This window comes from Rhinoraja longicauda, chromosome 30, assembly GCF_053455715.1.
Source record: "Rhinoraja longicauda isolate Sanriku21f chromosome 30, sRhiLon1.1, whole genome shotgun sequence".
Taxonomy (NCBI): Eukaryota; Metazoa; Chordata; class Chondrichthyes; order Rajiformes; family Arhynchobatidae; genus Rhinoraja; species Rhinoraja longicauda.
In genome coordinates, this window is record NC_135982.1 from 22,791,081 (window position 1) to 22,805,218 (window position 14,138).

At 38.7% G+C, this 14,138-nt stretch overlaps 1 protein-coding gene across 12 annotated transcripts in view; it reads right to left on the reverse strand.

The window, feature by feature from the left end:
- Positions 1-1,700: 1,700 nt before the first annotated feature.
- Positions 1,701-14,138, reverse strand: part of kcnab2a (potassium voltage-gated channel subfamily A regulatory beta subunit 2a) — a 141,081-nt gene continuing 128,643 nt past the window's right edge. For 9 of the 12 annotated variants that reach the window (XM_078425608.1, XM_078425612.1, XM_078425614.1 and 6 more), the window contains 6 exons: positions 9,474-9,559; positions 7,977-8,097; positions 7,507-7,601; positions 6,709-6,829; positions 5,197-5,285; positions 1,701-2,712 (listed from right to left, as the gene is read on the reverse strand). In XM_078425608.1, coding sequence (XP_078281734.1) covers positions 2,623-2,712; positions 5,197-5,285; positions 6,709-6,829; positions 7,507-7,601; positions 7,977-8,097; positions 9,474-9,559 — 602 coding nt within the window. In that variant the 3' untranslated portion in view covers positions 1,701-2,622. The remainder of the gene's footprint in view (positions 2,713-5,196; positions 5,286-6,708; positions 6,830-7,506; positions 7,602-7,976; positions 8,098-9,473; positions 9,560-14,138) is intronic. The other 3 variants (XM_078425618.1, XM_078425619.1, XM_078425617.1) reach the window with 1 other exon arrangement.

The window sequence follows — 14,138 nt, forward strand, 5'->3', positions numbered from 1 at the left end:
CCTAAACAGTTGTGAATCACATTCCTGATTTAAAATGTCCAGATAACTCCTGTCCCTTTAATTCTCTGATAACTAAAGCTCAGACTTCATCCTACAATATGCAACTTACTGCAGATGTGATTGCTGGGAATCTGTGGTTTCCACAAACCTCTGCACGTTACCGTTACAAAATATCTGCCTTAACATCACCATAAAACTTTGGTTAATAATTTCAATCAATTAAGAGTTTTACCGTTATATGAATAATCCATTGTACATAACTAGCTTTCAGGATACTGCATGTTTGTTTCTAAAAGACTCTTAGCATGAAAGAAAATTGACAACATTTCAATACTTACTGCCCAAAGCTTCAATGAACCTTTAGTGTTTGAGGCACACTGCACCAGCTCCTTTCTTCTGAACCCAATTCACATGTTGCCATTAGCACTAAGGGCAAATCTGCACACTGCGCAAATCAACATAACCTTTTTACTTGAGACCTTTTACGCTCACTCAAGTACTGACTAAATCTCAGCTGAGAGTAATTACTACCTTTATCAGGCAACCAGTTACAGCTGACTATCTGATTAACTTAACAGCAATTAGCAGGCGGTCTGATTACTAATTAAAACCATACCAGAAATTGATGTTCTAAATTAAACTAAATTTCTGAATAAGACCTCACCCACCGATTCTCATGCTGACCAAAAGCTTGACTTTGGCCCTCTTTTAAAGTTGCACGTGAACAGTTTCAATAGAATGTACAAAGCTTTTCCAGTGGCAGAAGAGCCAGATTTAATGTTACTGGCCAAATAGGGCATAGGGTCTCCAACAGAAATGGTTGGCAGGAGATCAAATTGTAATATTCCAGACAGAAATGGATAAAAACATGGAACGGGAAAACAGTAACTGTCTATGGTGTAAGTTGAACAAATTTAAGGAGGAGCCAGTGTAGGTAGGTGGAGCCAAATCACCTTGTTCTGTATTCAATCAAGCTTTGTGTCTATATTGCAACAAGGGGTAAATGCTTCAGGGTAGAAGGGGAAGGGACAGGGCAGGATACGAGGAGGACACGTGAAGAGTAAATAAACAGAACTTTGTTACAGATTGATTGTTTTAGAGATGGTTATCTAACTGCAAAAATATTGCAATAAATTAAAGAATACGCAATTATTCTGGACCATGATTCGGCGGATCTGCAATGCCGTGGTCAAAATGGTCGTTGCAATGTTGGATTGGGCAAAGGGTGTATTTTATCCTTTATTCCCCAAGTTGTCCTCTTATGGCCTCATCAAATCTCTGGGAGCAAAAGAGGAACAGGGCTAAGATATTCATTTCTGAAGTGCAATGACACCATTTGGTTGCTGACAATTTACTTTGAAGGACAGAACTACGTGTTTTATTATTGGAAAATAAGACAATTGTTTTAAACATGGAGGAACAGTCCCCAAACACCACAGGGAAAATGATCGGGGAATGTTTGTGTTGGTTTATTGGCATATTAGGCAAGGGAGAAATGTTGGCTGAGATGTGAGGTGAAGTCACCCCTCCCCCCAACGCCAGGTATTCAAAACATTGAATACACCCGAGTAAAATGAACCTTGATGTTACGTGTCATCGCTCGACTGCGGCATTGTGTCTGGATCCGGGTGGAAGGGCCTGATTGTTCAGCATGGAACAAAACTGAGTATGAACAGGGGAAGATTCAATTCTGATATTAAAGCTCAATAGTTCTTTAAATGTTCAATTCCCAATCTATCCAATATCTTTATTGTATGATTTTGTCAAAACAGCCCATGGAGTGATAGCATTTACATAATCAGCAGCATATACATACACACGGATTCTGATTATAATAGATTCATGCATAGTTCAGTCAAGAGCCACTGCTTATTTTTTATATCTACAGTCCTACACGTTTTTGACAGGTAGAACTAAATTCTGATTCTTGCAATAATGATCACATTGTTATTGTTGCATTTATACAGCCGGTTGCCTGGCCACAATATTCTATTGTGCCATAAGATTATGTTACAATATTAGTTTATTCTATTTCTTCAAATGAACATCTCCAGCAGTTAATAGGTGTAGGCATCAGAGATGCCTTCCGAGAAGTCTCTGAGCCTAGGGCCAATTGCATGTATATAACGTACACAGAAATGTGCAGCTTTGGAACCCCACAGCACTTATTTTGGGGGTTGGGCAATCCTTGTTGATTTGATTTCCTATGAAGCAGTTAGATTACAGTCAAACCTGCAGAGTTTCCAGCAGAGTGCCATAGATTATATTCTTGATCAACCAAACTCGATATCCAGCAGTAGCTCTTTAAAATAATGAGTGCAGAAAAGTTATGGCATCACGGCAAACCAATCCAATCTGTGACATTTTGGAATTCCAGGAAAAAAAAAAAGAAAATTTAAAAATTAGCAAAGGTAACAGGCAGTCCACGGAACCAGCTGTGCCTTGCCAGCACTGGTTTGTGGTTCTTTTTTTTTTCCTTTTTGATCCTTTTCTGTTGCATCAGGAACTTGAAGTTTAATTCCGTCATCAGAAGCGTACTGATAGTAAATTCAGTTATAGTTTGAGCAGGCAAAGAAGTTTGCTTTTGAAATGATAACAGTCCAGAATAATTGAAATTCCTTATTAGGATCGATAATCCTTTTTGCTGTATGGCTTGTTTCCCAGAATACTATCGATCTCATGAACAATTGATGAGGATAACTTTGGAAGAACCTGTGGGAGAGAAAGGATATCCATAATGTATTTTGGTTTATACCAGAGCCATGTGGTCACAGTGAAACTGCTTTCTATTGAAACTTGGTGCAGATTAAGATATTCATGGGGAAGATATTCAGGTTAGCATAGCATTGTAGAATAGTAAACTAGGGTGGGGTATTCCTCCAGAGATGCTGCCTGTCCCGCTCAGTTACTCCAGCTTTATGTGTCTATCTATGGGGTATAAAACGTCAGTTTGACATGAAGTGTCTGGCAACTCTTTGACCTCTGTCAGAAGGTTGTGGTCTCAAGATACACTGCAGAAACTTGAGCACAGAAATCTCAGTTGATGTTCAACTGCAGGCCAAAGGCAGACTGTTTATGGTGCCAGCTTTAGCTGTTACATTGAAACCCCCTTTCTCAGCTGGATATAAAAGATCCTGTGCCACAATTTCAGAGAGAAGGAGAATCATCTGACCAATACTTAATAAAATAATAACAGTAAAAACATTTTGGTCAATATTCAGGTTTCAGTCAACATTACTTAAACAGATGAACGCATCATTATTAAATGTCTGTCTGTGGGAGCTTGCTGTATGCCAATTGCCACCATGTTTCTTTGCAATATTAGCTCGACATTGAAATAGTTTAATTGGCTACTTAAGGATATGCATGCACCTTTTTAATGAGCCTGGGATAATAGCTCAAACTGCACCATCTTTGTAATGGTGAATTAATAAAGATGGAAGAAAACGTTAGATTTATGTCAGTATTACTGATTCTATCAGCTTGTCATAAGCTCCTTTGGACCACAGTCCTTTAAGACGTGAGGTTTACAGTCTTAAAGGACTTAAAACTGTCCTTTAAAGAAGGACGTTTTCTTTAATGAAGCAAGTCTACTAATGCCTTAACTGGTCTGCCAGACATGCCACTCGCGATCTCTAAAACTACTCTCTGAAATTGTCCAACAACCCACACAGTTGTACAAACCGAAAGATGAAGGTTAGTGGAAATAAAACCATAGAGGACACTCAGTATTGAGCTCGTTATTGGATATGTACACAACAAAGCCACCTCTCTCAATCGACCCTACAACGATTTCCTTGCTTATTTTGTGGAATTTTGTGCCAAGACAAAAATCTTGGAAAGAGGCAGTCACCTGCTGGATTCAATAATTGGAAGGCCTCTTCAACCACGATCCTGCCTTGACATGAATGCCTTTCACTCCATCTCACAGCATCCAATTCATGCCACTCATGCCACTGATCTTGATTGATAAAAGTTTACAAAAACATATCCCAACTCAATAATAGCAAGGCCTTGGGAGCAGATGGAATGCCCATGGGATTTTCAAACTGGGCAGTCTCAAACTCACAACCTCAACTCCCACATCTGGGCCATCTCATGCCCAAGTTAGACATCAATGATGAAATTCACCACTACCTTCAATGCGCCTGCATAGCCTGTGGTTGATTAAGAAAAGGATAGTTGAAGATCAAAGCCTCAGTCCTGTCACCAAAGTCATATCCACAAGGCAGCACTAACTTCCCATATGCTTCTGATATCTGGACCATCCTCAACTGGCATCTCAATGGACTTGGGAAAGTGTCATCAACACCATGTCTGCAAAATTCTCTACATCCGCTGGAAGGATAAACAGACCAATGTCAGTGGCCTCTCCCAATCCAATGGACCCAGCATTGAGGCAGAGGCAACATTATGTTGGCTATGTTGGGCCACATTGTTCGCATGTTTGACACTCAGATTCTCCATTCCAAGCTGTCATGGGAAAGGATGGCCAAGAAAATAGAGAAAAAGAAAAAGATTCAAGGATGTGCTTAAAGCTTTCTTTCTTGAAGAAATGCAATATCGTCCCTGACTCCCAGGAATCTCTGGCTACTGATCGTTAAAGATGGAGAAGGATTATTTGGAATGGGATGAGAATGTTGAGGTCATGCATTATAAGCTTGCAGAGGTCCTACACAAGCGTCAAAAGGAGTGGGTCATCTCACAAACCACCTGTGTGCTCCACCTGTGTAGGTGTATCCAGTTCCCATGTAGGTGCTTTCAACCACCTCAGAACTGGGATTGTAGGCCATCCTCAATCTTGAGGAATTCCCTAAAAAGAGGTTCCACCACAAACTGCAAGCTCGTATATAAAATTGAATTTTTGCAGAGGAGAAAGTCTGAATTAAAGGGTACAAAATTGGAGTAGTCCACTTGGAACCATTAAATTAATTTGGCCTTCAAATAACTGAATGATATAATATTATTTAATGATAAATAATAGACAAATGTGTGTGGACTGTAAGTATATCTCATTGCAATCAATCTATATCTCCAAATTTGTGGATATTTTCAATAATGATAGATATGGGGTTTTACTTGCAGCAAATGATGACCTTAGTGATCAGCCAAAAGCAAAAGGTTTAAAGTACATATAACGGCCACAGTGTGTAATGAGGTCAGCAGTAGTTGCTTCGTTCAAGTTGCAATACTGACCTGTATTGCTCCAATGTTTTCCAAAAGTTGTTCAGTGTTAGAAGCTCCTACCAGGACGGAACTAACACCTTCATTTCTTAAACACCAGGCTGCAAGAAGAACAAGACTAAATTACAAATAATGTGTGCAAGATTCGAGTTATGGTCAATGGTACAACATAATTCTCTGATTATGAGGACTTAACATTATTTGTTCCCAAAAAGGTTAATGCACACTAGAATTAATAAAGATAAACCGAATATAAAGCCTTATTTATTTTGCTGAGTAAAGAAATATACATCAGCAAAGTTTATCAGATCAATTCCTGTTGCTTAACTCAGCCAGCATTTTCCTGTGAGGGTAAAGAGAGGACGATTAGGTTCCAGATCCACAAATACCCCTCACAGTCCCAGATTGCTGTTTAATTCTCAGTTGTAAAAAGCTGCATTTCTATTCTGAAAATTAGTAAGCTTCTGGATGGTCCAGCTACTCCTGTGAACTCCACAAGCAGCATTAAGAGGCAGCACAGACACAGCTAGTATTAGGGCAGATGATGCCACTGCTGCCTCAGTCCCACGCCACTGTAGAATCTAAGCCGTCTGTGGTAATCGTAACCAAGTACAGGGATTAAAATGGAAGTTTCAGGCTATTATTTCTCGCTGCTCTATCCGTTTGAATCTTTTTCCTAAGCAGCTTGCATAAATGCAAGTATTGATCTAACATTGATAGCTGCAAACAGAAAAATAGAAAAATGCTGGCTGCAGATCTCTGGAGACTAAAATGGGAAGCCTTTTTCCGATCATTACTGTCCAGTACCAAAGAGAAACACTTTAAATGCATCATTACTGGAGGTTTCTGAAGGAATTTAAAGACATTCTTTTCAATCATTTACCTCAATGATAAGACAGGTTTCCTTTGTTAAGTAAGTGATTTGATTTTTAAAAAGCTTAGATGTAAGACTTAAGTGCTCTTTTGGTGTTGCTTTGAACCCATTCTCTTTGCAATGGTGAAGATAACTGATCCAGAGCTCGTGATCACCTAGATGCAGCAATGTTTTTATCTCTCGCCTTCTCGTGACTCTTGTTGATTGGTGTAGATGTATTGATGAGAAGGAAGACTTGGAGAGGCGGGGAAATGAAGCTTCTTGAGCTTGAGCTCTTCCAACTCAGTGAGGAGAGCATCTCTTTTTCAGTTTGATTTTAACCAAATGTCTTGCAAGTAAAGGACCATGCAAGCTCTTCAATCATGACTGACTTCATCTAATGGCAGTAAAAGATTTCTAAAATTTGTTCCGATTCAGTGTTCCAATGAAGAATCTCACCTGACAATAGAACAGATTGTGAACTAGAGCACGCTATGCCTAACGTTCTAACTGTTAATCTAAGTGGTGGAACTCCAGTGCCCACATTTCCCAATCTAAACGGATAAAAGGTGTAACAAAATGTGGTACATCACAATACTTACAGTAAAAGGGTGTCAGACAGTTGGAATTCCAATGCCTTTTTTGTTCAGCAATGAAATTTAAATCCTTACCTATTGCTAACTGAGGAAGGGTGCAACTCAGTCGCTCTGCAATGCCGTGGAGTTCTTTTAGTTTTCCTTGCTGTCGCCTGCCTTCCTCAGTCAGAATCTTATCCTTTAACCATTGGTAACCCTGTGAATACATAATGATTCAGCTCAGGTTTGTGCTCCAAAGTGACCTGGCAGCTGGAGCAGGTGAGGCAATTCATTCCATATCAGAACTTTATAGTTGTACAACAGTTGGATAAATCAGTGAGGTAGCTATATTGTACATGAGGAGAGTAATGCCCCCAAAAATGAATTCTCCTCTGTATTACGAAGGTATTTATTCACAAAATGCCGAGACCCGAAACGTCACCCATTCATTCCTTCTCTCCTGAGATGCTGCCTGACCTGCTGAGTTACTCCAGCATTTTGTGAATAAATACCTTCGATTTGTACCAGCATCTGCAGTTATTTTCTTACACTCCTCTGTATTACAATCAGTTCATTGTTGTCCATTATAGCAGAATTCAAATTACAAGTGTAACTTAGATTATTCCACTTCCGTAAATTCATATACATTAATTTCCATGTTGATGTTAAATATCTTTAAATGTCATATGAAAAACTCTTTTATTGGTTAAAAAAAAAAACAATGCAAGTTTTAAAATAGCGCAGCAAAATAAATTAAATATTGGCACTTGAACATCCCACCTGAATTTTATGCTGTGATTTTCCAGCCAGGGTAGAATGCTGAAATTGGCCCAACCCTCTAGATCACAAAAGCAAACTGGAACCAAGCAATATTTTTTCTTACACTTGCTGTACCTTTAAAGAAGCTCTAGAGTAAGGAGGAACACCTGCATCATACTTTCCAGAAATAATGCCACATGCCAAAGGAGACCACGTCATTGCACCAACACCTTCAAGAAGGAATGTAGCAAGAGCAAAAGGGTTAGATACACTGAAACTCACAGTTTTCCAGTAATACACCAAAGATAATGTTACTGCTAAGGATAGTAGCCATCCAATAATCTTAGGCAGATTCAGAACCAGGGCATCAGTGAGGCTTTCACTCTTGCCATTTCCACTCGACAAACTATTCAGAAATTACGAAAAATTCAAACCAGCCATTAAAACACATTCTTTGGTGTCCCGAGTAGTCGAACAAGAAGCCTCAAATCGTTTACTATAGCTGGGCGTTAGCCATATAGGAATGGATGCAAAACTGGGCAAGGGAAAGGCACAATTGGAAGCAAGAGTTTGTTGCGAAAACGTATCTGCCAAAGAATATTTACCGATCTTATGGAAGAGCTCTGGAAGCTGCACTTCAACTTTCTCTCTTTGGAAGAGGTGATATTCAGCCTGTTCACATATTGGGGGGATGAGGTTAAATTGACGAGCCACTGAGTAAGCCTCCTGCAGGACAGAGACAGTGAACATATGACAGAGTAATAAAAGAGGCATCTTGTAACTCTTGGAAGAGGGTCCTTCATCAAAATACTTTCAAAGGTCTTCTCTCTGTTGCATTTGCCATGTTATTTCTCAGCAGTTTCTGTTCACTGCGTTCATCAGCATTCACTTAAAGTAAACCCAGACTACTGTTTACATTAAAATATTACCTAAATTTTAAATTGTTTTTAAATGTCATCAAATCTCAAGAACATTTAAAATCTTTTAAACTTTATGACCGGTTTCACAGCTTCTCACCACTGTGGGCACACTGTGGACGCTGGAGGATTAGGGGGCAAAAGAGCCTATCCGCACCAAGACAAGGCAAGTGCAGATAAGGGGGCCATGAGTGATGATTCCACACAGAGGCACTGAGCCAACAAGATCTGGTCCAATAATATTCATATTTTCAGCAGGATTTGGAAAAGATTATAATATACTAATTGGTTATGAGATGGATCATGGTGCAAATCTTAGCAGTCAGCAATGTGCTGCGGTTACTTATTTATTACAACAAGATGAAACGGATTGCATATTCAGTGCTCTGTTTCAGCTAATCAATAAACTATAATTTTTAACCAATGCTGAACGGAGTATCAAATTTGCACCATGGTCTGGATTCACACTGAAGTACAAATGTGAGTTTATGCTTCAGTACCAAAAGAGGCTGAATGTATGGTTAGGGCCCGAGAGCTGGAGATGGAATTGAAGTGAAGTCTCCAGATTCCTAATCAGACTTCTCATTCCCTGCTAATGAAGTTTCAGAGGAAGAAGTTGGCTGGAGGAGAGGGAATGAACACAGTAATAGAGTTGTAGGTCATAAGGGCTCTCAAGCCTGATTCATGATTTAATAAGATCATGACTGTTCCTCGACAAACTCCACTTTCCTGCTCAATTCCCGGACCTCCTTATTCCCTCAGTATTCAAAACCTATCAATCATTGCTTTGAATGCAATCAATGACCAAACCCTCTGGAGAAGAGAATTCCAAAGATTTACAACCATCTGAGCAAAGACATCTATCCTCATCTCACTCTTGATTGACTGTGTGCTTATTCTGAGATTCAGACCTAAAGAGCATGACCTTCCAGCTGCAGGGAATAGCTTCTTATCATTTATTCAAGTAAAGCATTGTGTCTAAATATAAAACTGAAGAGATGAGTTCAGAATAAAGAAGCACCCTGATGAGACAATTTCAGAATTGAATTCCAGGTGAAGGGCTGGATCCTCCAATACAGGAAACTATTAAAGCCGAAGAAGGGAGGTCAGAAGCAGAGGTCATAATGAATAGGCGGCATAATTGCTTCTGAAAAACGTCTGAAGTGTTCTGAAACTTAAACTTACCATGATTTCCATTGCACTCCACCGCGAGGTCCCCCAATACATGGCCATCCCTTGGTTAATCACATGCGTCATTGCTCTCACTGTTTCTGTTAGGAGAGAAAACACAATTTATTTATTTTTGGACAAAATGGCATAACCATGGCTGTGCCATACTAAGGGTGTGTATTGCTACTGGCTTCACAACAGGGATTTGGCCGCAAGACATCTTGCAAGCAGTGTACATCTGTCCTGCAACAGTGGAATGGTGAGGTATTCTGATCTTTTATTTTCCCTCAGAATTCCTTTGTATTGCTGGATTTATAAAGTAAATAGGAGATGGGTGTGTGTGATGAAAGTGACCCCTTGGATAAATGTATGGGGGAAGAAATGGGGGGAAAAATAAAAGAAAGAATGAGCCAATTATTCTGACTTTCCTGCATCAGGCAAAAGAAACATGGTGAAAGCATGTACGATATTGAACAGAGGTGATAAGCATTGCCACTAAGTATTGGCAAAACCAAGAACAATGGTTTATCTGAGGATTAGCATGAACCAGGAGACAACATCCCTTTTTTGAAGGCCTACCTACAATCGATTGAATATCCAAATGCCCAGTAAACCTAAAATCACATCAATCTCTTTGACTGGTGCAGATTTTAGATCTTGAAGAAGCAATCTTTTCTGAAATAGGCCGTGGTACAGACACCGACCGGTCTTTCACTTCTGGAACTTGGATTAGTGTTCTGTCCAGCTTTTTGGTTTAGGCGCAGATTCACAGCACAAAACTAACAATACATTGCTGAGCTCAATTAAGCTATTGAATGGTCAGTGTAACACATTTGAAAGTGCCTGTTGGTTCAGTATGAAATGCCCTTTTGAGCTTAAGCCTGAGCCAATGTTCATGGCCGAGTAACTCTTAACAATAACTGACCTAAAAACATTGTTTATTAACCGTGGTGACTTAAAGAGAAAATGCTCCACTGGTATCATTCACTTAAATGAGTAGAAGTAATCTAAACTTTGCAAGAGCAAATTTAAAAAAAAATCTAACACGCACGTTTTAACTACATTTTGGAGTCTTCAAAAGTCAGCTCAGCAGGCTTCTTTTTTTGTTGGTAAATGGGACATGGACGTCTCTTGTACCCCTTGAACTAAGTCTCAAAAAGAGAAAGAAAATGGCCGTAAAAACTTAAGCAGCAAATACTGGGTTATGTTCTTCCCAGTTTGCATTGCCAACTGAAAGGACAGGATTTCAGAATAAAACGTTGACGGAAATTCACTGCAGGCTGCATCTTTTAGATGACACTTTAAACTGAAGCTGATCTGCCATGTCAGAGGGAAGTGAAATAGACCTGGCACAATTTGGACAGAATCTATCCCTTATCCCTCCACCAGAAAACAAATCATTTGGTCATTAAAATCTTGCCGTGTAAATTTGGCCATCATGTTTGCTTTATATCAACATCAAAGCTTTACAAATGATTCGAACAACTTTTGGACACGCAAAGATAATGTATTTGTTTTGTCTGTCAATGTGTTGCTCACAGTCAATAGGAATGCTACAACAAAGGCTGATTGACTGCAGGTCTAAACAGGAAAAACAAAACGTATCCTATAAATGTTTGAATAATCTAATTATTTAGCTGAAATAATACTTCCTGGAGTATTGCTTTCCTGATAGTATTCCTTACTTGAATTTGCTTATCATTTTTCTTGGGAGGGAAGAAAAACAAGGAAAATCAGTGAATCGCTGTTATGTTTATGCTCTGGAGATGAGAAGGCCACAAACTGAAGAATAGGGACAATAAACGCAGAACAATTGATTTGAAACGAAGGGGAGCAAGGCTACATATAGTTCCTAGTATTACTATTCTACAATGCAATCCCAGTGCACAAATGCAAGTTGCAACATCTAACTTTAAATTTGATTAAAACATCTTCAAGGAACCGGAATTTGTAACATAATTACATTCAACCAACCATCTACATGTTTTATTTTATTGACTACGTATAGCAGTTAAAACAACATAAATGCCAGATTACAGGCTCAAACCTACATAATATTCTGTAACAACTTTATTTGTGACATGATGTGTAACATAAACTCTCCCTTTGCTGCAAGTTGGATTTTCATACGTAAACATCTTTAGCTTCCTTCCTCCCTCCCATGCTGGACTCAATGTGCCTTAGGAACAGCAATAATCTCCCCCTTTCTCTGTGTCTCTGTCATTGACTCAAGCTTTGATGCTACAAAGTTTCACCAGCACTATCTTTCTGTCTTGGTAAATTTGTACCCAAGCAGTGAAGACCAACAGGATCATGATAATTCAAAGCAAAGTGCAATCCAGTCATCCCTATGCACCATACATTCCACTTTATCTACCAGGGGTCAATAAACAGCAATCAGTGAAGGGCTCTTTGACCGAGTGCTTGCCTTATTAGTCCAGTACTGCTAAAATCAAAATAGTGTCCCAAATACCAATTTAGCTTAGGCCAACCAACACAAATCAAATGGGGGTTCAACTTAGTTCCTTTTTGGTCTAAATTATTTAATTTTATTTTAGTGCTTCCTTTACCAAGGCTGCATTCCATATTTATTAAAAAATCATTATGCAAAATAACTAAGAATTGCAATTAACAGCCTTTTTTTAAAGACTGTTACTTGACTAGTACTTTTTTCACATTTTCTACTCAAGAAGCAACTTTGTTCAATTGTGCAGAGGTGGATTGGATGATGCAGTTGACCACATACTGGCCTTTCACCGATAGGACTTGCACATCACTACATTGAATGTCTCTTTAGCTGCTAGCTTTAAGAGCAAGTGAAGTGAACTTGGAAATGTTCAATTCCATTAGGCACGTTGTCGCTTTGTATTAATATTATTAAGGCAGATTTTCTGCCCAGAAACCAGTGAAAATATCACAAAAGACTTGGGTATTTAAGAAAAAAATGAGTTGTTTTTAATTAGTGTTTAAGTTAGTTTTAATGATTTTAGTTGTTTCTTATGAAAGTGTTTTTAGATGTTAAATTTAAGAACCTTTGAATTTTGTTCAAAAAGCTATACTGTTTCTACATGCCCTGAATGTTACTGAAGGCACGTGAATGTCAATGATGTTCACAGACACTCGATGTCCCATATCATATTGGTAGCTTTGGTAGACTCAATGTTTAAGGAGTTGAGGCAGAGGGCAGGCCACCTCGATTCCCATCTAAGTACAAATGATTACTTTTGTTGAGAAGTTCCTATGTGATGAGCCAGTTTGAATGCTAGGATCTTGGCTCTGCAGCAATTTTGGAACAATATGTCTTGCTAATTTGCATCATTAACAATCTCAGCACAAAAGAACTCATAATAGAAAGCCATATTTAATACCTAAAGCTATGGTATCTGTCATTTTATTGCCTTGGATTCGATCAATCTGTGCCCAATTTGATCAGTTCTTTTGTTTCTGAATTTTCATATTTACATCTTTATTATATTTTTTCAACTCTTCTGTTGAAATCAGCAAAATTTACATTAAGCAAAGGACTATTTCTTTTTAAGAATGTGATTTAACAAGATCGATCACTTTTTCTAAAAAAACAAAATGGTTTGCACAGGGCAAGTACAACTAAGTGGCAGTTATTTCCACAGCTGTCTTCTCATGTCAGCTGACAAAATAAGCTTTGGTCGACTGCACTTGGCAAACTCTTATGAGGTGCTCGTACTATCTGACAGGGCCAACGTGTCCAGCACCCTTAATGGAGACGGGTCATAATGCATGGACCTCTGAACTTTGGTGCAAAGTCACTTTAGATTTTCATGGATCAGAAAAAGGAATATCCATTTTTTCCCCAAAAATTGAGCACAAAGCTTTTACAATTATCACTGCTCCAAGCGATTTGCTATAGTAGGAGCACCATTCAGATGAGTAAGCAATGTTGCACTCAAAATGGCCAAATAAAACTTCCTTCTTTTGGAAGAGTAAGGATAATACCTGATATCTCAATCAAAATGTATCTCTTAGCACACACCACCAGAGAAGATTGACTGTTACTTTGTTCTACTGCAGATGGCTGCAAAGTGGCTGCCAAGTTTGCCCATATGACCATGAATTTTAAAAATTAGTCTGGAAACAGTTTGCAGCATATCGAGGGGTTTAAAAGTGCGTTACAAATTTGATCACCTCATCATTCTCTTCAGCTCAGTAAAATGTTTATGTTCTCTACCTGTTTTCACAAATAAGCTACACGCTGTATATCCATTTGTCTGAGATAACTGTCAAAGGTTCTGATTTAACATGATCTTTCTTTTTTTATTTTCTGCATTTGGGGGAAAACATTCTCGCAGCCTCTTATTTTTGAATTTCTTTACCAACTGCTTCAAGGAGACAAGTAACAAACACATAGCCAAAAGCCTCTGTTACTGGTATCAATGCTCTTTTTTTGAGTATCTGTGGGCAAGGTGGCTGTGGAAAAATCCAAGCTACCCCTAATAGTGAGTGGTTCAAGTTGTCTGGATGAAAGCCAATAACAAGAGAATAAAGTTCAAGCTACTCTTATGCTGCACAAAAGTTTGCCATGTTAATGTTTGAAAGTAAACTGTGAAAGAGCACCTCTTATGTGAAAGAAGCTGGGTGAGAAATCAATGAGAAAATGATTAATGATGAAAATGCATAGAGCAAAAATAAATTACAGACAAATTA